The sequence below is a fragment of the Equus quagga genome, chromosome 2 (assembly GCF_021613505.1).
Source record: "Equus quagga isolate Etosha38 chromosome 2, UCLA_HA_Equagga_1.0, whole genome shotgun sequence".
Classification (NCBI taxonomy): domain Eukaryota; kingdom Metazoa; phylum Chordata; class Mammalia; order Perissodactyla; family Equidae; genus Equus; species Equus quagga.
This window is the reverse complement of record NC_060268.1, coordinates 157,743,385-157,765,450: the sequence shown is the minus strand read 5'-3', so window position 1 is coordinate 157,765,450 and position 22,066 is coordinate 157,743,385. Positions and strand designations below refer to the sequence as shown.

The following is a 22,066-nucleotide window of genomic DNA, read 5'->3' as shown; positions in this document are numbered from 1 at the left end:
CCGTGCCTAGGATCTGAACCGCTGAAACCTGGGCCGCAGAAGCGGAGCACGCGAACTTAAGCACTTGGCCATGGGGCTGGCCTCTCTTTTTTCAGTTTTAAGTAGAAATAGAAATTGAATTTTTTCAAATGCCTTTTTGGTGTACATGACAGTGATATAAGATTTTATTGTTTTTTATTAATGTAATGTGTTTTGCAGCTGTTATATCAACTTTATAATTCTGGAATTATGTAATTCTTCAAAATATTTCTCTATTAAATTTTTTGAGATTTTTATTAGGATTTTTGCATCTCTGTTCCTAATAAGACTCTCCTAAATCTCCTTGTGTCATCTTGCTTTTAATTTTTTAAAATGAAAATCATATTACTTCAGCAAATAAATTGAGTATCTTACTATCATTTTCTATTCTTTGGAAGTATATGGAAATGATTTGTTCTTGACAGTTTGGAAAAGTCTCAGCAAAGCCATCACAAGCAAAAGACATGTTAATTTGTTGTTCTTTGACAATTTATGGATTATTTCGCATGAGTCTGAACATACTCTCTTTTAAATGTCAGTTTTGTAATATTATATCTTTATAAGGAGCCAGACATTTCAATACTAGTAATCAAATTTTTAGCATCAAGCTGACAGATAACTCTTTTCAGATCTAATTATTTTATATATCTCCTCTTCACCTATAAGTTTACTAATTTGTACTTTTATGAATGAGCTGTCACTTTACCAATTTAATGTATAAGAACCAATGAATGGTGTCATATATTTTCCTAGTTTTTGTCATTCATTCTTGATTTTCTTATTTCCATTTTGATTTCTTTTGTTCTCTTTCTAAATTCTAATCATATACCCCTTAAAAAATGAAAACATTTATTTCCACCCTTATCCCTAATACAGAAATTTAAAGCATGATTTTTTTTCTTTATAGCACTGTTTTGCTATCATCACATAAATTTTCTTACATGGAATTTGAATTTTCATTATCTTAAAAATACTATCCTCCAGCATATCCTCTATCACCCAGATGTTATTTAAAGAAGAATTTATAGGGGCCAACCCAATGACGTACTGGTTAAGTTCACGTGCTCTGCTTAGGCGTCCCAGGGTTCACTGGTTCAGATCCTGGGCACAGACCTATACACTGCTCATCAAGCCATGCTGTGGCAGCATCCTACATAGAAGAACTAGAAGGACAGACAACTAGAATATACAACTATATACTGGGGCTTTGGGGAGGAAAAAAAAAAAGAATTTATTTCCATATAACACCATTTAATTCTATATAAGCTGTTCATTTCTATAAAAGACAAACTATCAAATTACGTATATATTTCTGCCTGTTCTCACATTTCTGGCTACTTTTCTTTCACGTATTTGTCATTATGCTCTTTAAAATGACTAAATTCAGTACTACTAGGTTTTCATTGTTTAATGTAAATTTTATCTTTATATACCATTAATATGTTGACTACGAAATGTATTTTATCAGATACAATGTAAGCAATTGTTGCTTCTTTAATATTTTTCTAGCATGAGGAAGAAAACTTAGATCATAGCTTTATTCTAATTTTCTTTTCATCTTAAGTATTTCTTTGCTTCTTGTGTACTTGGATGGTTGGACTTTGTTTTCTAAATTGGCGACCCTTCTTTTTAAAGGTAAACTGAGCCCATTTACATCTAATAGTTGTAATAAATGTTTATAGAATGAATGCTTAAGTGAATTCCTTCATACCTAGGGTTTTTTTTTTTTACCTTAATATGTAGATGTATAATGAGGGATAAATGCAATTTGATATGATTGGTCAACCTGATGATATACAATATGAATTAAGTTGGACTCATTTGCTTTTTTTTCCTTCAGGGAAAACACCATTTTCTTATGTCGGATTTCTTCCAATCTCTTAGTAAATTAAGAACTGAACTGGAACAGGTTTAATTTAAACAAAGTAAAGATATTCAGACTTGACAGGAGACAATGGTAATGCCATTTAACAAGATGAATTCAATGAACAGAGGTAAATGACTACAAACACAAGGTTTTAACCATGGCACAACTCCGCAAGTACAGGAATTCAACTGCCTTCGCATTTGGCAACAATGTCATACAAGTGAATTTGCTGACGATTAACAAAATTACAAAATGAACTCAAGGCCACTTAATCAAGAGTCACAACAACAAAGAAATACTAGGAATGCAGGTCAAGGCAGGAGGTTGCAGCTGGCCAGATATCATACCATTTGCCTAATTTCCACTTGGGAATTTGCTACAATGAATAAAACAAGTATCTCTTCTGAATTGCTAGGAAAGAAAACAAAACAACAGGTATTACCTATCACCATTCTGTGACCATGAAATTAAAATATTTTCTGAATGTACGATTAAAAGAAAAAAAGTCTTTCAAAAGAAAATTAATCATTCCTATGTGTTCACAGTAGAAGCTCTATTTCTAAATTCAAAAGATTACTCAGTATTTTCCTAAGAATCTCATTTAGATAATATGGCTTTTGACATATTAAAGTTCTATGGGAAAAACAAGATGTCTTTTAATTTTGCTTTAATATCAAACTAAACAGAGCATCATAAAAATTCAAGAAGAGCATGGGTTAGTCCAATTCAAGAAGTGCTTCCAGAATTCAACCACCTTGCTTCTTTTCAGGAGAAACTATCCATCATTACAAATCCTTTCTGATTGAACTTTTGGAGGAGAAGATGGAAAATCAAACCCACAGCACAATGGTTGTATAAGGTGTTTCCTCCTCAGCATCAGTGCTTTTGCCCTTTTATAAGCCATTCTATTTCAACAGATGATTCAACTGGTCCTGTAGATCTGATGACTGCTCAACACTAGAAATCAGAATAGAGAAAAAGGTTTATCTGGAATGAGCAGTAAAGACATCTCTTTGTAGAAACTACTTGTACTTTAATGCATAAGTACTGTTGAGGCTAAATGAAAATTTATATTGGCTCACTAAGGTCCCAGAAGTGTTTAAACTATGAAGAAAAGTTTTGTAAAGCCAATTAGTAGCGTAAACAATATTACAAGGGACAGACTTAATCCACTTTTTTTAAAAAAAAGGCTGTTTAATGACTCTACTTAATGAATATTACCGATGTAAAAGGTTTTCTATTCCTTAAGATTGGTTTCTAGACCCTGTAACTTTTAGAAAGCCTTTACTAGCAGTGAATTCACTTACTGCATGCCTTCGAAATATATTCTTTATGTCCCAAATAAGCTATCCCAGAGACATGGCAATTTAAAGGTGTATGTCAGAGTTTTACACTGATCCTAGGCCCCGCAGTAAATTCGCCCTTGCCTGCTTCAGTTGGTCCCCCACTCCCCTACCTTTGGAGTTACTTACTTCTTCTGAATAGCTTCTTGCCTAAATCAGAAAGGAAAGAGGGAAATAAACATAAGAAAAAGTAAACTAGTAGAAATTATTTATGGCCAGATATATATAGGCAGAACAATTTCTGTCTTATGTCACCTTCTATATTTCTGTCCATCCTAAGATTGTGCTATCGAATCCGTTTGATATGGGAGCACAGAGCTGCTGAAAGGATGGATTCTGAACCTCAAGAGCTAATAATACTCTATCAGAGGGAGGCACGTGTCCCACAAACTGCATGCGTGGCTCACATTCAGCTTGGGTATGTTGAGTCCAATGGTCACATACCTGATATGTACACCCCCAAAGAATGAACATCTAGCTATTTAAATATCAAGAGTTAAAATTCCCAATCATCCATTGCCAATAAGTACATAACTACATAAAATATGAAACGAAAGGAAATAACATGAAAAGAGAATTAAATTATCATTTTAGCCAAAATTATAACAGAGAAGTCGTCTCTATATTTCAAAATCTCCTGGATGATTTACACACAGCTAGGGCTGGGTTACACGTGGGGATGTGGGTTTCAGGTTACAATTATACTTGATTCCCTAGTGACGGAACAGACACCCCAGGAGAGATCTCGAGCACAGCCAACAAATACTGATTAAGTGCCACCTAGCTGTTTAGCACTGTGCTAGCCTGGGCCTGGCCTGGGCCCTGCCCTTATGGGGTATGCAGTTTCTCCCTCTGAGGAGTCCTCAAACGAACACAGAGAGGTTCACAAAAGGTGGTCCCTGTTCCTGATCTCACCTCCCACCCTAACTTCTGCAGTCTCAGGCATCTTTTCCAGAGGGCGTTCATCCTTGACTAACCCCGCCTTTACTCCTAACTCCTGCCTCCACGGGAAAACGTGCTGAAGCACAAAGGCGACAAGCAGCAGCCTGAGGAGGATGATTTTGTAGCAAGTGGTCACTGGAGAGAGCATACTCACTGGTATTGAAGATGTGTTGTTATTATTGCCATTTTCCTTAAACTCTGCATAAAAAAAACCAAACAAACAGAAATAGAACATTTCAATTCCCGTGTAGCCAAACAAAAGATGTATATAAAACCCAAATCATAAAAGAAATTGTTTCTTACATCTTCTGAGTGCAAGATGGCATCTTCCTGTAGTACCATGTTTCGAGCTGCCTGACCCAGCAGCTGGAAGACAAAAATAAAATGGTAATAATCAAAATTTCCAAACTTCCTGCAATCTTCTCTCTGCAGTTGTTATAGCACCGCCCTCTCCCCTCCCCCCACTCTCCCACCTCATACAACTACAAACGCTCCACACATAACAGAGGATAATTTTCCATTTGTTCATGTTGAAAGTCCATCTCATTGTCACTACGGCAGTTCTGGCAGGGAGGAGACATCTGTTCCAAAGGCCACTCCCTGAGAAATCAAGAGCTCCGTAACTGCTGAGCTCTCCGTATAGCTTATTACTCAAGTGCTGAGAGAAGAAGTCTGCAAGAAAAACTTTAGCTCCACAAACCCAGTGAGAACCTAACTTCTGATTCTTTAAAGGCCAATTTGAGATTTGGGGTGGTTTGAGGAGCATGAGGGAGCAGGAGTTAGGGTAGGACTGAAAAGGACAGAAGGAATGTAGCTGTTCAGAAATGGAATGAGTGAGACAGAGGAAAAAAGGGCAAAAGAAGCAGCTTAGGGTTTCAAGTGGGGAATCACCACATGGAGAATGGCCAGATGGGGCTGGGGAAGAGAAAAGAAAGGAGAACGTGGAAGCAGATCTTCGTGAGTTCACTGATAGCAGGGCCCTGAGACCAAGAGAGAAAAGCTAGGCTCTTATTCAGCAGGGTGGCCCATGGTCCGGGAGATCCAACTGAGTCAGCACTGAGAGGCAAGAACAAGAGATCAGCAGAGGTGTCTGGCCTAGTGTTGCACCCTGTTCGGGCACACATTAAGTCCAGCCATGGAAAGAGAGCTGCTGTGATCTGCTACCAAGCTTCCCTGTTTCTTTGGGTCAGAGAGTCTTGTGAAAGGGGACACTGCTACAGGCCCCAGATTCCTTGCCCCACCACAACTTTTATTTATTTCTCTTTTTAAGTTTTAAAATTAATAAACCTTTATGTGCTTGTAAAGTCAAAATAATAAAATAAGACCTTCGTTCTCTCTCTCTTCCCCTCTCTGTTCTCTCTCTCTCCTATGCATAAATATTTTTACTAGTTTATCTTTCCATTGTTTCTTTTGAAAACAATGGACATATGTATGTGTTCTCCCCTCCCTTACTTAAAATGTAATATACTATATGCCCCCTTCCTCAGCCTGCTATTTTCACTTGACAACACCTCCTGAGATGGAGCTGCAGCAGTACACATTGAATCTCCGCGTTGCTCTTCGACAGCTGCAGAGCACTCCACTGGACAGACGTCCCATGAGACTATTCCACCAGTCCTCCGCTCTGGACTTTGGGACTGTTTCCAGTCTTTTGCTATTATAAGTAGTGCTACAAAGAATAGCTGATATATCTTTGCATTTTTGCCATCGTATCTTTAGGACAGACTCATAGAACTGTGGTTGTGATTGCTGGATCAGAGGGTTTTCACTTTGTTACATATTGCCAAATTCTCCTCCATTAGGGATATATCATTTTGCATTCCCACCCACAATGTATGAGAATGCCTGTTCCCCTTCGTGGCCACTTCTCAGTGGCAGACTCCAGACTCCTATAGATGGGGGATGGTGACTGACAAACTGATGGCAGAAAGAAAGGGTTCTAACAGAATCCACCTCATTCATTCACTTAGATATTCAACAAATATTTATTAAGTGCTTATGATATGACAGTATGAGACACAGCCCCGGTCCTTACAGGCTCATAATCTGGACTAGCAAGAGGACACAGGCACTAGAATACCTTGTGGTAAATGCTGACAGGGAAACACTGGATGCCCTGGGAGTAGGGGGTGGGAGGGGAGGGGTGGTGGTGGTGTCTAACCCATTACCGGGGTAGGTGATCAGGGAGGGCTTCATAAAAGGAGTGACTTCTAAGCTGAGACCTGAAGGCTAGGGTTTAGAATACCTAAGTGTAATTTTACAGAAAAGTGGCATGATCAGATTTACCGCTTTGGAAGTGCAGTCAGCAGGAAGGACTGGAGTGGGAGGGGAGTGAAGGCAGAGAAACTGGTTAGGAGAACATTGCAGTATTCTAGGCAAGCAACGAGAGCGGCCTGAAGCACAGGAGCGGCAGTAGAAGAAAAGGGGCCAGGGGCGGGAGACATTCAGAAGACACACTCAGGGCACTTGTGATTGCCTGTAATACAGGGGCTGTTGTAACGTAAGGCCAAGGCCTTTGCTTTGATGACAGATGTATTCGCTGGGCATTCTGCATCATTTTGTTACATAAACCAACCACGCACATAACATATCATCTAAGATTTCCAGATTTGGTTTCTTTAAAGTGGAACAACATCTTGAATGACACCTGAAAAGCAGTCTGAGTACAAACTTTTTAGATTTCTACGCATTTTCCCCCTAGGCTTTTACCATTGTCTTGCTCAATAACAGTCTGTCTTACTACTCATCTTCAATAAGTATTTCTGATTTGCAACTTAATTTTCATAGCAATAACCCTCCCTTTTTTTGCCCTCATATTCCATCATTTTCCATATTATTTCATTAACTAAGGTAGTTGCAATAGCAAGCATAAGTGCCTTACACAGGTTTACAAAAACACAATGGACTCTCACAAAGCACATGACTCAGGTGGAGAAGCAGTTGTGCAGGCGTGTACAAGAGGAACGTATCAGTCACAAGCATTCATGGTGCTGTGGGCAGAAGTTGGCAGACTTTCCCTCACTTTGTGCTCCAGCCATACTGGCTTTCTTGCACCCCTGCACACATTCCCAGCTCAAGGTCTTCGCATTTGCCACTTCCTCTCCTTGGAACTCTCTGCCTCCAGATGACCAAACGGCTTGCTCCCTCACTTCACTCAGGTGTCTGCTCAAATGTCACCTCTTTAGAGAACCCTTCCCTGACCACTCTATTTAAGGTAAACCCTTTCATCCCTCCATTCACAGCTTTGTCTTTCTTCACAGCTTTACTACTACCTGATTTTTTCGTGTTTCATTTGTTTGTCTCTTCACTAAAATGTAAGCTTCCTAAGTAGAGGGACCTAGTTTTGTTTACTGCCCTCTCTCTTGTACCTAGAACAGTTCCTGGCATGGGGCAGACACTCAGTATTTGTTTTAATGCATGCTGTGGAATGAGTGTTCTACACCTGGAAATTGTCAGCTAATCAAACAAAATAGCTATGTGGAGACTGCCAAAAAGAGAAAAAAAATGCTCTATGGGCTAAGAAGGATTGAAAATCAATAAGACACTCCAATAACCTCATAGTCTAGGGAAGGAAATGGCAAAAATATAAAAGTAACTACAGAAAAAGGCAATATGGTATGTGATGAGTAGCACGTAAGAGATCTAGTAAAAAGACAAAGTTTGAGAATTGAGAAATGATGTGTCAACCCTGTCCCAGAAATCTGGACTGATTTCAGTTTAACTCAACCCACACCACTTACTGAGCGCCCAGTCTAAATCTACTACAGAAGAAGCCCATGCGAAAAATACACGAGAAGGGAGGGAAGGAGTAAGCCATATGAGGGCAGTCAACGGTGGCAGAGTGGCTTTTTGGCCACTTAATCTAGCTAGTACCACGTGAAAGGTGGTGCCCAAGAGTATGGGCCTAGAACCAGTCACCTAGGTTTGAATCCCAGCTCTACCCTTTCCTAGCTACTGTGTGACCTTAGACAAAGTTAAATTGCTCTCTGTATCCTCTGTGTAATAAATTACCTCCTCACTAGTATTTGTAAAGACTTCATGAATCAAACTACATAAAACACAGCAGTGTCCAGCACATAGTAGATGCTCAATAAATATAAGTTTATTAGGATGAACATGGATGTTCAATACATACTGGTGGTTAACTGTAAACATCATCTATTTTTAAAACTTTATACATTTCTATTGTTTCTCCCAAAAAAAGATTCAAGGCAACTTATACCAAACTATATATGTGTCTCTGTGTATTGTGTGTGTGTGTATATATATACGTATATACATTTTTTTTAAACAGAACTAAAAGCCATGAAAAGGAGAAGGAAGTAAATATGTCTACCACTAAAACTGACATAGGAAATTCTGTGCAACCAAGCCAAAAAGCAAAATACAATGAGTTGCATAATTCTTACGGTAAAAGGCAATATAACTCTTCTTCAAAAGAGAGAAACTTTCCTCTGATACTGAATCCTAAAAAGAGCATATCATGTGGGGACGCCACACAAAGCATATTTGGGATCACCAGACCAGTGACTTTAACAACAGTGTTACAGCAAATGCAAACACTTTTTTGTAGCCACTATCAATAAAAGCTAAGGACATAACATGAAAGTTAATTCTGCAAGACAATTCTACCTAAACTAAGATGCAAATACCTGCTATGAACATTCATATACAAGCCCAAAGACTTGTGGACATATTATTCTTGCTACTCTATCTATATAACTTAATGAAACAATACAGGAACCGATGAAATGAGTTTAAAAAAGAAAGAAAGTTGCTACTGCTATGAAAACTAAGTTGAAATCAGAAACACTTGTTGAAGATGAGCAGCTGAGACACACTGCTATTGAGTTAATTATGAGCAAGACAACGGTAAAGGCCTGCAGGAGAAATTCAGAGAAATCTAAAAAGACTCCCTACTTAGATTGTTTTACAGGTGTATTCAAGATGTTGTTCCATATAAAGAAACCAAAACTGGAAACCTTCGATGATATGTATTGTGCGTGGTTGGTTTGTGTAACAAAATAATGGACATGTTTTCCTTCCTCTTGGGTAAAAACCTAGGAGTGGAATGGCTAGATCATTAGACCATTTTGTCTGTCAGTGGGTATCTGGCTTGTCTCCAGTTTGGTGCTATCATGGATAAAGGTGCTAGAAACATGCACAAGTCTTTGTGTGGACATATATTTTCATTTCTCTTGGGTGAATATCGAGGAGTACAAGGTGTCGACGAAAATAATCCAGAACCAATCTATAAATGAAAATTTGGGTGAGTTTATTCTGAGCTTAAATCTGAGGATTATAACCCGGGAGAGTCTTTCCACAAAGGAACAGAGCACTCCAAAGAAGTGGGGGTACACAGCGTGGTTATATACCTCAAAGAGGATGTTCCACATATGATTGAAATGTCCCTTTTACAATAGTCACGAGGCTGCTCTGTCAGCACAGCGATGGATGGAAACGGCAGATAGGTCTGCTGTCTCAGTGAACGCCGCAGGGTGGCAGGTGTGTTGCCTCAGGCTGGGGGGTCACAGGTGAGCGCTGCAATGGGTTCCCAGCCTAAAGAAAGATGCTTAATCTTTAAGGAGATGCCAACGTTGGGAGGGGGAGAGAAGTTGCACCTTTATCTCAAGGGCCTTTGTTCTTGCCATAGGGAATCTCTAAAGCAGATATACAATGCATGCTCAACAGCCCCGGCCAGGCCCTTTTGAAAAGACAAGGTCAGGCCGAATTAGGTTTACACCAAATGGCTTCCTCATGTACTCCAATATATCCTATTACTTGCCATTTTTATTTGTCAAAGGAATATCTTTTTTTGGAGGCAGACAAGAGTGTACATACATAAAACTTTCTGGTGTGAAAAGTCATCAAATACGGAACCAGCCAGAGGATGATGAGGGTGAAATCAGGGCAAAGGAGATAGCTAATTTAAGCAACAGAACCAAGAATGTGGCCAGAAAGAAGTTAGAAAAGAATAAATCTATATAGACAGTTTATGCACAAAAGTGTGGAAAGAATCATTTGGGGGCGAAAGGGATTAGATCTTCACTAGAGACAACCCGGAGAAACAAATGAGGAAATGGTTAAGACTTCTATCTCACCCACCATGCGGCGGCAATCTCCGCTTTAAAGCACAGCCTCTCGCGATCTCGTTTCCTCGCTCACATACACCGCTAGTCCTACCCAAAGAACTACATATCCCAGAATGCACCATGCTCCTCCGCGAAAGAGCTCTGTTCTCGGCCAACAGTTCACAGCCTACAATTCCCAGGATGCGAGGCGACCCCCTTCCCACAGCTATGAAAGATGGGGAGTCCCTGGGGTTTTAGGCCCGGAGAGTCCACGCGCAGCTCACCTCGGAGCTCCGGGAGCCCTTCAACACCTGCTTGGTGAGTGCGATCACGTCAGTACCACAGGCGTTCACCTTCTCTGTGAGAAGCCCCTTTACGGACTGACCGAATCGCGCTTGCGAATCCGGCGTCCCAGTCGCCATCACCTCAACTAGTAAACGCCTCCGCTCGGGCGATGGCGAGTCGCCGGGGCCAAAAGAGCTGTAAAGCGGAAGGGAAGGAGGAGGCGTCCCTTCTTACCGTGGGAAAAGGAAGGGACGCATGCGCCCAGCGGCGGTTGACCTTGGCTAACTTTAAATTCATCTAAAATAGTCAGCTGATATCCTGAGGAAGACAGGGCCCAGGCAAACATCTTGCAGGGGATGGAGGACAGTTTCAGTAAATCCATGGTTTAGAGTAAGTAGGCCTGGATTACAGTCCCACTTCTGTGAGTGACTTCTTGTGATTTAGTTGTGTGACGGCAAGTTACTCAAACTCTGCGTCTTGTGTTCCTCATCTGTAAGATTGAAATCAAAATGTTAAAGTCTCCAAAGGGTTATGAGAGTGAATTAAGATCATTCAGTTCAATTTTAATAATCAATTCATGAACTAAATACCAAACTGTGCTAGGCTGAGGGTAGAGAAAGAAATGAGACACAGTCCTTGTCTCAGAGGACGCCCAGGCTAACGAGGCGTGTAGACAGGGGAACTAGGAAGAACAACGCAATAGAAAAATTGGCAAAGGACACAAATAGGCGATTAAAAAAAATCAAATGGCCAATAAACGTTAAAAATGCTCAACATCGCTAATAATTTTTAATGAGAGGTGACTTCTTTGTTCCATTAAAATCAAACTGATTATCAGCTTGGAAAAGACTTAATATATGAAATGTTTCATGTAGCTCTTTCTTTTTTAGCTAATGCCAGAGAGAGATGAGATTGGTGTTAGACTGCAAATTTTGTTCAAACTCACCTGAACTCAATGTCAACATTACTTTCTCTTCCAAGTGTCTAGATTCATATGTCTGAGGATTCTTTCATTTAATTCTTGTTCTTAATCAGTTTTATTGAGATAGAATTTATGTGCAATAACTACATTCTTTTAAAGTGTACCGTTTGATGAATGTGACAGATGTATACACCTGTGAACCACCGCTATTAAGATACAGAACATTTTCATCACCCCCAGAAGTTTCCAGGTGCCGCTTTACAATTCATCTGTCCCTCACTTCAGGCAACACCTGATCTGCTTTCTACCACTGTTGATTAGTTTGCATTTCTAGAATGTTATATAAATGGAATTATGTAGGAAGTCTGGCTTCTTTCTCTTAGCATAATGATTTTGAGAGTCATCCACATTGTTGGATGTATCACTAGTCTCTTCCTTTATATGGCTAGAAAATATTCCATTGTATGTATATACAGTATCTCATTTTGTTTATCCACTCACCTGTTAATAGACATTTGGGTTGTTTCCATTTGGGGGCTATTATGAATAAAGCTGCTATGAACATTCTGTACAAGTCTTTATGTGGGTTGTTTTCATTTTTCTTGGGTAATATCTAGGAGTGGAATGACTGGGTCATATGGTAAGTGTTTAACTTTTCAAGAAACTGCCAAACCATTTTCCAAAGTTGTTTACTGTTGACGAAAACAATCCAGAACCAATCTATAAATGAAAATTTGGGTGAGTTTATTCTGAGCTTAAATCTGAGGATTATAACCCGGGAGTCTTTTCACAAAGGAACAGAGCACTCCAAAGAAGTGGGGGTACACAGGGTGGTTATATACCTCAAAGAGTATGTTTCACATATGATTGAAATGTCCCTTTTACAATAGTCACGAGGCTGCTCTGTCAGCACAGCGATGGATGGAAACGGCAGATAGGTCTGCTGTCTCAGTGAACGCCACAGGGTGGCAGGTGTGTTGCCTCAGGCTGGGGGGTCACAGGTGAGCGCTGCAATGGGTTCCCAGCCTAAAGAAAGATGCTTAATCTTTAAGGAGATGCCAACGTTGGGGGGGGGCGGGGAGAGAAGTTGCACCTTTATCTCAAGGGCCTTTGTTCTTGCCATAGGGAATGTCTAAAGCAGATATACAATGCATGCTCAATGGCCTCGGTCATGCCCTTTTGAAAAGACAAGGTCAGGCCGAATTAGGTTTACACAAAGTGGCTTCCTCATGTACTCCAATATGTCCTACTACTTGCCATTTTTATTTGTCATTACCATTTTCCATTCCCAGCAGCAGTGTGGGAGACTCCAGTTGCTCCATACCCACAAACTGAGGGAAGCTCGATTGTTCTGTAGCCACAGCTGTTAGCCACCTGTGAGAGAATGGCCACTGACAGGTGGTTTCCATGATCCCCACCTCCTGGGTTCGTGCCCTTATGTGATCCCCTTCTCTTACGTCGGGGTAGGACCTGTGACTTGCTTTCACCTATAGTATATGCATTGATGACAGGAGATATGTGGTTACAGGTACTTAACTACATGATTACGTTACATAGGATTGTAACACCCAACGTGCTGAAGTCTCTCGCCCTTGCCGGCTGTGAGGAAGCAAGTGGCCATGTTGGAGAATTCCACGTGGCAAAGAACTGCAAGCAGCATCTAGTCACTGAGGGCTTAGCTTCCAGCTGACAGCCAGCAAAAAAATGAAGCTGTCAGTCAAACAACCGAAAGGAGCTGAATGCTGCTAATAGGCAGGCAAGGCGAGAAACAGATCCTGTCCTAGTGGAGCCTCCAAATAGGAACCTGGCCCTGGCCCCACCTTGTTTGCAGCCTTGTGAAACCCTAAGTACATGGGCCAGAAAAGCTGTACTTGGATTCCTGATAATAAATGCATGTTGTTTTAAGCCACTAAGTTTGTGATGATATTGTTATATAGCAATAGAAACCCAATATTCCACCAGAACTTGTTTGAAATCTGTTCAATCAATCAATGACAACTCATTTCAGTGAATCCCTTTTGCAAATAAAGCAATCAGGGTCTGGCCCTTGCTGCTTTTTTTTTTTTTTTTTTTTTTTTGCTGAGGAAGATTAGCCCTGAGCTAACATCTGTGCCAGTCTTCCTCCACTTTATATGTGGGTTGCTGCCACAGCATGGCTGACAAGTGGTATAGGTCCACACCCGGGATCCAAACCCATGAACCTGTGCCGCCAAAGCGGAGTGTGCCAAACTTAACCACTACACCACGGGGCTAGCCCGTGCCCCTCACTTCTGAAAGTCAGTCAGTCAGGGGCAGATTCATGCCAATAATCACTCCTCAGAGTGCCAATGAATCAACAAGAGCCTGACTCAAGTAACTACACTTCTCCAGATGCTATCGACCTGCTTATGTCCATCAATCCCTGAAGTCTGTGCTTCCCCAAAACTGTTATGATCAGCTGTCTGCTCTGCTTGGAGAAACTGCCTGCTCTCCATTATTACAGTAAACAGTAAATTCAGTTTTGTCTTTTTTGTTTCACATATTGAACTATAGTCTTATCTTTGGACAATTCTAGAGGTTCCAGCAAGATCGTTTTGAAGACCCTCACTGGGCAGCATTCCAGGAAGCCTCAGGTCAAAAAGTGCACTCACTGGACTCCTTGTCTTCTCTCCTTCGGGTCACTTGCCCTACGAGTCAGTCTCAACAAGAATCTGAATTTTGACTAGTTTCATTGAGCTCTTGTTGCTAAATTAATTGTTATCCAATGATACGTAACCAAATAGGTCTTTCTATAAGGCTTTTAGACTCAGGTCTTTATAGAAGATAATTGGGCCTGGATCTTTGTATTAAGTAATTAGACCTTTGGGTTTGGAGATGCAGGATTTAGTTATTAAATCTAGGTTTTTGTATAAAGTTATCAGACCTTTTGTTTGGAGGTATATTGTCTGATAAATATTTTTGCCATTAACGTGATTATTCTCCTGCTGCTTGCCTTGCTTTTGCCATTGTTTGTCTCTGCGTGCAAAGTTAAGTTTCAAGGGCTTTTGCTTTTTGCGGGGTCATCTTGTTTCTTTCGAATGTGTAAGGAAGTGTTCCACAGAGAATGGATGGATCACAGGCCCCACAGCCTCCAGCTCTATCCAAGCTGGCCCTTGAGGGTTAATGACTGAGGCCTGTGAGACTGGAGACTGGCTAATGTTACCACATGTCGTAAATCCCTTTTGCTAATTGAAACCACTGAACATTTTTCTACTAGTTGATTAACTAATTATGAATTACTGTTACTTTCTCCCTCTCATATTAGCATCTATTGGTGTAACTTTCTTAGTCCAGAAACTATATAACCTTTACCCAGTGAAGCAGAATCCCTAGATTATGTTTCTGGACTTCAAGAAGTGTCCATGACCAGAACAGAACTTTCGGATGTGCAAATATCAAATCTTGATGCAATATTGTTTGTTGATTGACTTCTTAGTAAGTATAAAAAGTGACAGTACCAGGCTTGATACAGGTAGCCCAGTCATGCTTGTAAAATCCTATTCCTTTCCAAAAGTCAAACTGTTCAAATGACTGAACTGTGGCTCTTTCAAAGGCATATCAAATTACTCAAATAAAAGAGCAGCTACATAATCTAATAGCTGGTTTGTGTTAAGACATTAGTTCTTTAAAGTGCTGTTTTAGGGGCCAGCCCGGCGGCATAATGGATAAATTTGCCCTCTCTGCTTCAGTGGCCCCGGGTTTCACTGGTTCAGATCCCGGGTGCGGACCTACACACCACTCATCAAGCCATGCTATGGCAGCAGCTCACATGGAAGAACCAGAAGAACTTACAACTAGGATATACAACTATGTACTGGGGCTTTGGGGAGAAAAAAAAAGAGGAAGATTGGCAACAGACGTTACCTCAGGGCCAATCTTCCTCACCAAAAATAAAAAAATAAAGTGCTATTTTAAAAGATTTTCTTTAACTTCCTCAGAAACTCTTTAAAAATAAACAACAAACATGAATTACCTGATGCTTTGATACTACCTAAAATAATTGCTGGTCCTAAAGGATAGAGAATCACAGTACTATACTACAGAAGCTAGTCTAATACTGCAAACATACTTTTAAGATCATCATGCTAAACAGGCTGCTGTGATGAAAAGTTTATATACAAGGACCTCATATAAAAGAACAAAAATAATAAATTCATGGAGAAGTTAAAGGATTCAATCATAACTATGCAAAATCTGACCCACCAAATTCTGAAAAGAAACGCTAGGAACAGTGAGGTTAAGACCCATGAAGATAAGATCTTTAAAAACCAGCATCATCACCTGGTAGCAACAGACGAAAGCTCAAATGGACACTAGACTGAGTTCTCTGTGAAACATCTCCTTCAGGAAGTGTAAATTGACCACAATATAAATCATGGTTTGGGAAATTTTTTTCTAGGATCACAGAGGATTTGGCCAGTATATGCCTCATCTATAGCTAAATTAATCCGCAAAAATTTATAAAGGTATGATTCCAACATTCTGGAAAAGGCAAAACTATAGAGACAGTAAAAAGATCACGTTGCCAGGGGTCAGAAGGAGTGGGATGAACAGGCAGAGCATAGGGGATTTTTAGGGCAGGGAAAATACTCGAGAGACTATAATGATGGATACACGTCATCATACATTTGTCCAAGCCCGTAGAACGTACAACACCAAGAGTGAGCCATAATGTAAACTATGGACTTTCAGTGATAATGATGTGTCAGTGCAGGCTCATTAATTATAACAAATGGGCCACTCTGGTGGGGGATGCTGACAATGCAGGAGGCTGTGCATGTGTGGGGGCAGGAGTATACAGGAACTCTGTACATTCCCCTCAGTTTTGCTGTGAATTTTAAACTGTTCTAAAAAAAATAAGGTCTTCATAAAAAATTTGTAGAGGTGAGGAATTGCAAAGTTGTAAAGGACTGAAGCCATGCCTAAAGGTCATTTTGAACATCTCCAAATGGATGTAAATTAACTTCTTCTATGTGTTATATAAATAGGTGCTGGTAAGAATGCATTTATTTTCTGGATGAGCTGAAGTATTTCCATGTTGAAAAGCCACAAGTACAATGGCCAAAATACTGTCATAGTGTTTTGTACCTAGTTTCTACCTATGTTTTCTACATTCCAATTTATTGACCCAGTGATAAAGTGACACATTTAACTGAAACAGTTATTCATAAATTTAAATTGTGAAAGACTTTGCCTTTACTCAAAAGCACTTCTGTCTTCGTCATTCCCAAATCCTCTGGAAAAATGAAAGAGATTCTAATAGAACTGGCAAGTTGATACCAACTAGAGATCCCACACTGAGGTTTCCAGATAACTTTTGAAGGAGTTAGTCCAAGGAGGCTGACTGCTAACCCAAGAACTTCAGAACAAGCTGATAACCACATGAGCCAAAGAGCTACTGCCCCAAACCGCTGGAACAAGATTCCTCCACACGTCACACTCTTCATCCTCCTGTTTACTCATACTTTTTTTTTTTTATCGATGTAAGCTTCTATATTTATGACTTATAATGTTCCCCTTATCAGTAATAATAACGTGCCTGTCTAGACTTTACTAGAAACAATCATCACACAAACTTTTAAATTTAGTTCTCTCAAGCTATTGCTAGCACAGTCAATTTAAAAAACAATATACCGATAAAAGTACTCTTTATAAAGTCCTTACACTAGAAGAAGTGCAAGATACAATAATAAATATTTGTCACAACAACGCCCAGAGACAACATACGTCAGCTCCATCAAGGTTGATCCATCTCGTGTGCAGCTTCTGGGTTCTATTTCACGTGTTGGAATTGGACCCTTCAGTGGCAGTCCAGAAACAAGGTTAATTATTCTGTAGAGCTATTCCAAAGATAGGACTCCCCAACACCCTCAGTGGACTATATCTCTTTACAGAGGCCAGAAAGAATAAAGCTATTTCTGGAAAGAGGCTCTTCTTTCTCCCTTGCTCACAATTTCCTCTGTTAATAACATTTTGAATGCCTGCAGTATATTTGTTAAGGGTCACTCTTTGTGTAGTTTATGTTACATGTGTTTTGATAAATGCAGAAAGCCTTGTATCCTCCATTTACAGTACCACACAGAACAGTTCTGCTGCTCTGTAAGTCCCTCGTGCCCCACCTATTCCTGCCTCCTCCCCTCCCCTTGAGCCCCTGGCTGAAATACCTTCTACTGTCTCTCTAGTTTCCTTTACCCTAAATGTCAAATAGTTGGAATCATAGTATGTAGGCTTTTCAGACTGACTTCTTTCACTTAACAATATGCATTTAAGTTTCCTCCGTGTCTTTTTGTGGTTTGGTTGTTTATTTTTATTGCTGCATAATATTCCATTAGAGATGTACCACAGTTTGTTTATCCATTCACCTGTTATGCATAAAGCTGCTATAAACATTTGTGTGTATGTTTTGTGTGGACATAAGTTTTCAACTGATTTTCTTAAACACATAGGAGCACAATTGCTGGGTCTTATGTTTTTATTTGATAAAATATAAATCACATAAAATTTACCATTTTAAGCATTTTTTTAAGATTTTTTTTTCCTTTTTCTCCCCAAAGCCCCCCAGTACATAGTTGTGTATTTTTAGTTGTGGGTCATTCTAGTTGTGGCATGAGGGATGCTGCCTCAGCATGGCCTGATGAGCGGTGCCATGTCTGCGCCCAGGATCCGAACCGGCAAAACCCTGGGCCGCCCAAGCGGAGCGCAAGAACCCAACCACTCGGCCACAGGGCCGGCCCCTTTTTTAACTATTTTTTAATGTACAATTCAGTAGCATTAGGTACATTTACAACACTGTGCAACCATCACCCACTATCTATTTCCCAAACTTTTCATTGTCCCAAAGAGACCCTCTGTACCCATTAAATAACTTCCCCTGGTAGCTTCTATACTTTTTTTTAAATTGAGATCATAATAGTTTATAACACTGTGAAATTTCAGTAGTACATTATTATTTGTCTGTCACCATATATATGTGCCCCTTTACCCCTTATGCCTACCTCCTAACCCCCTTCCCCTCTGGTAACCACTAATCTGTTCTCTTTGTCCGTGTGTTTATCTTCCACATATGGGTGAAATCATGCAGTATTTGTCTTTCTCTGTCTAGCCTATTTCGCTTAACATGATACCCTCAAGGTCCATCCATGTTGTTGTGAATGGAATGATTCTGTCTTTTTTTATGGCTGAATGGTATTCCATTGTGTATAGATATACATATATATATATATACATATGTATGTATATATATATACCACATCTTCTTTATCCATTCGTTAGTCAGTGGGCACTTGGGTTGCTTCCACGTCTTGGCTATTGTAAATAATGCAGCAATGAACATAGGGGTGCATAAGTCTCTTTGAATTATTGATTTCAAGTTCTTTGGATAAATACTCAGTAGTGGGATAGCTGGGTTGTACGATATTTCTATTTTTAATTTTTTGAGAAATCTCCATACTGTTTTCCATAGTGGCTGCACCAGTTTGCATATCCCAGCAGTATATGTGGGTTCCCTTTTCTCCACATCCTCTCCAACAGTTATCATTTTTTGTCTTGGTAATTATAGGCACCTTAACGGGTGTAAGGTAATATCTCAATGTAGTTTTGATTTGCATTTCCCTGATGATTAGTAATATTGAGCATCTTTTCCTATTGGCCGCTGTAAACGTTCTTTGGAAAAATGTCTGTTCAGATTCTCTGCCCATTTTTTGATCAGGGTGTTTGTTTTTTTTGTTGCTGAGTTGTGTGAGTTCTTTATATATTTTGGAGATTAACCCCTTGTCAAATATATGATTGCAAATATTTTCTCCCAGTTGGTGGGTCGTCTTTTCATTTTGTTCCTGGTTTCCGTTGTCTTGCAGAAGCTTTTTAGTCTGATGAAGTCCCATTTGTTTATTTTTCTTTTGTTTCCATTGCCCAAGTAGACATAGTATAAGAAAAGATCCTTCTAAGACTGATGTCAAAGAACGTACTGCCTATATTTTCTTCTAGGAGTCTTATGGTTTCATGTCTTACCTTCAAGTCTTTAATCCATTTTGAGTTAATTTTTGTGTATGGCGAAAGGTAATGGTCTACTTTCATTCTTTTGTATGTGGCTGTCCAGTTTTCCCAGCACCATTTGTTGAAGACACTTTCCTTTCTCCACTGTATGTTCTTAGCTTCTTTGTCAAAGATTAACTGTCCACAGATGTGTGGTTTTATTTCTGGGCTTTCAATTCTGTTCCATTGTTCTGTGTGTCTGTTTTTGTACCAGTACCATGCTATTTTGATTACTATAGCTTTGTAGTATATTTTGAAGTCAGGGATTGTGATGCCTCCAACTTTGTTCTTTTTTCTCAGGATTGCCTTGGCTATTTGGGGTCTTTTGCTGCCCCAATGAATTTTAGGATTCTTTGATCTATTTCCATGAAGAATGTCATTGGGATCTGATTGAGATTGCATTGAATCTGTAGATTGCTTTAGGTAGTATGGACATTTTAACTATGTTTATTCTTCCAATCCTCGTGCATGGACTATCTTTCCATTTCTTTACGTCATCATTGATGTCTTTCAGTAATGTCTTATAGTTTTCATTGTATAGGTCTTTCACAAAACTCCTTGGTTAAATTTGTTCCTAGATGTTTTATTCTTTTTCTTGCAATTGTAAATGGGACGGTATTCGAGTTCTCTTTCTGTTAGTTCATTATTAGAGTATAGAAACGCAACTGATTTTTGTAAGTTAATTTTGTACTCTGCTACCTTGCTGTAGTTGCTGATTATTTTTAATAGTATTCTGATGGACTCTTTAGGGTTTTCTATATATAAAATCATGTCATCCACAAACAGCGAGAGTTTCATTTCTTCATTGCCAATTTAGATACATTTTATTTTTCTTGCCTAATTGCTCTGGCCGAAACCTCCAGTACTCTGTTGAAAAAGAGTGACAAGAGTAGGCACCCTTGTCTTGTTCCTGTTCTCAGAGGGATGGCTTTGAGTTTTTTCCCATTGAGTATGATATTGGCTGTGGGTTTGTCATATATGGCCTTTATTATGTTGAGGTACTTTCTTTCTATACCCATTTTATTCAGAGTTTTTATCATAAAAGGATGTTGGATCTTTCAAATGCTTTCTTTGCATCTATTGAGATGATGTTGTGGTTTTTATACCTCATTTTGTTAATGTGGTGTATCATATTGATTGGTTTGCAGATGTTGAATCATCCCTGCATCCTCAGTATAAATCCCACTTGATCACAGTGTGTGATCCTTTTACTGTATTGATGTATTCCGTTTGCCAATATTTTGTTGAGAATTTTTGTGTCTACGTTCATCAGTGACATTGGCCTGTAATTTTCCTTCTTTGTGTTGTCTTTGTCTGGCTTTGGGATCAGGGTGATGTTGGCCTCATAAAATGTATTAGGAAGTGTTCCACCTTCTTCAATTTTTTGGAATAATTTGAGAAGGACAGGTATTAAGTCTTCTTTGAATGTTTGGTAGAATTCTCCAGAGAAGCCATCTGGTCCTGGACTTTTATTTTTTGGGAGGTTTTGATTACTGTTTCCATCTCTTTACTTGTGATTTGTCTATTCAGATTCTCTATTTCTTCTTGATTCAGTTTTGGGAGGTTGTATGAGTCTAAGAATTTATCCATTTCTTCTAGATTGTCCAGTTTGTTGGCATATAGTTTTTCATAATATTCTCTTAATAATTTTTTGTATTTCTGTGGTATCCATTGTAATTTCTCCTCTTTCATTTCTAATTTTTATTTATTTGGGCCTTCTCTCTTTTTTTCTTAGTGAGCCTGGCTAAGGGTTTGTCACTTTTGTTTATCTTCTCAAAGAACCAGCTCTTAGTTTCATTGATCTTTTCTACTGTTTGTTTGTTTCAGTTTCACTTATTTCTGCTCTGATTTTTATTTCCCTCCTCCTGCTGACTTGAGGCTTTATTTGTTCTTCTTTTTCTAGTTCTGTTAGGTGTAGTTTAAGATTGCTTATTTGAGATTTTTCTTGTTTGTTAAGATGGACCTGTATTGCTATGAATTTCCATCTTTGGACCACTTTTGCTACACCCCATATGAATTGGTATGGTGTATTTTCATTTTCATTTGTCTCCAGATATTTTCTGATTTCTCCTTTAATTTCTTCAATGGTCCATTGGTTGTTCAGTAGCATGTTGTTTAGTCTCCACATATTTGTCACTTTCCCAGGTTTTTTCTTGTTGTTGATTTCCAGTTTCATACCATTATGGTTGTAAAAGATGCTTGATATGATTTCAATCTTCTTAAATTTATTGAGGCTTGCCTTGTTTCCCAACATGTGGTCTATCTTTGAGAATGTTCCATGTGCACTTGATAGGAATGTGTATTCTGCTGCTTTTGGATGGAGTGTTCTTTATATATATCTATTAAGTCCACCTGGTCTAGTTTTTCATTTAATTTCACTATTTCCTTGTTGACTTTCTGTCTGGATGATCTATCCATCAAAGTAAGTGGGGTGTTAAGGTCCCCTACTATTATTTTGTTGCTGTTAATATCTCCTTTTAGGTCTGTCAATAGTTGCTTTATGTATTTTGGTGCTCCTGTGTTAGGTGCATATATATTTACAAGTGTTATGTCCTCTTGGTGGAGTGTC

General features: G+C 39.3%; 2 protein-coding genes across 4 annotated transcripts in view; one reads left to right on the top strand and one right to left on the bottom strand.

Annotated features, from left to right (window-relative positions):
- Positions 1-1,906: 1,906 nt before the first annotated feature.
- Positions 1,907-10,777, bottom strand: BORCS7 (BLOC-1 related complex subunit 7). 2 transcript variants are annotated; one of them, XM_046649240.1, is made up of 5 exons: positions 10,526-10,777; positions 4,474-4,536; positions 4,325-4,368; positions 3,342-3,378; positions 1,907-2,842 (listed from the first exon to the last, which is right to left on the bottom strand). In XM_046649240.1, exons 1-4 carry the CDS (start codon positions 10,661-10,663, stop codon positions 3,354-3,356), a joined length of 270 nt encoding a protein of 89 aa, XP_046505196.1. In that variant the 5' UTR covers positions 10,664-10,777; the 3' UTR covers positions 1,907-2,842; positions 3,342-3,353. The 2 variants fall into 2 exon arrangements, with proteins under 2 accessions (XP_046505196.1, XP_046505193.1); XM_046649237.1 differs by having other exon boundaries at positions 3,358-3,378; positions 10,526-10,749.
- LOC124232253 (uncharacterized) overlaps positions 10,290-22,066 on the top strand; it is a 26,189-nt gene continuing 14,412 nt past the window's right edge. For both annotated transcript variants that reach the window (XR_006886805.1, XM_046649219.1), the window contains exon 1: positions 10,290-10,559. Coding sequence is in view for 1 of the 2 variants with exons in the window: in XM_046649219.1 (XP_046505175.1) it covers positions 10,376-10,559 (184 nt within the window). In the remaining variant the exon portion in view is untranslated. The remainder of the gene's footprint in view (positions 10,560-22,066) is intronic.

Coding starts and splice junctions, on each gene's coding strand:
- BORCS7 (XM_046649237.1), bottom strand. CDS start 10,663: ATGGCGACTGGGACGCCGGATTCGCAAGCGCGATTCGGTCAGTCCGTA. Junction 4,537..10,525: donor AGGGCTCCCGGAGCTCCGAG/GTGAGCTGCGCG, acceptor TTTGTCTTCCAG/CTGCTGGGTCAGGCAGCTCG. Junction 3,379..4,324: donor ACAACACATCTTCAATACCA/GTGAGTATGCTC, acceptor TTTCTGATTTAG/GCAAGAAGCTATTCAGAAGA.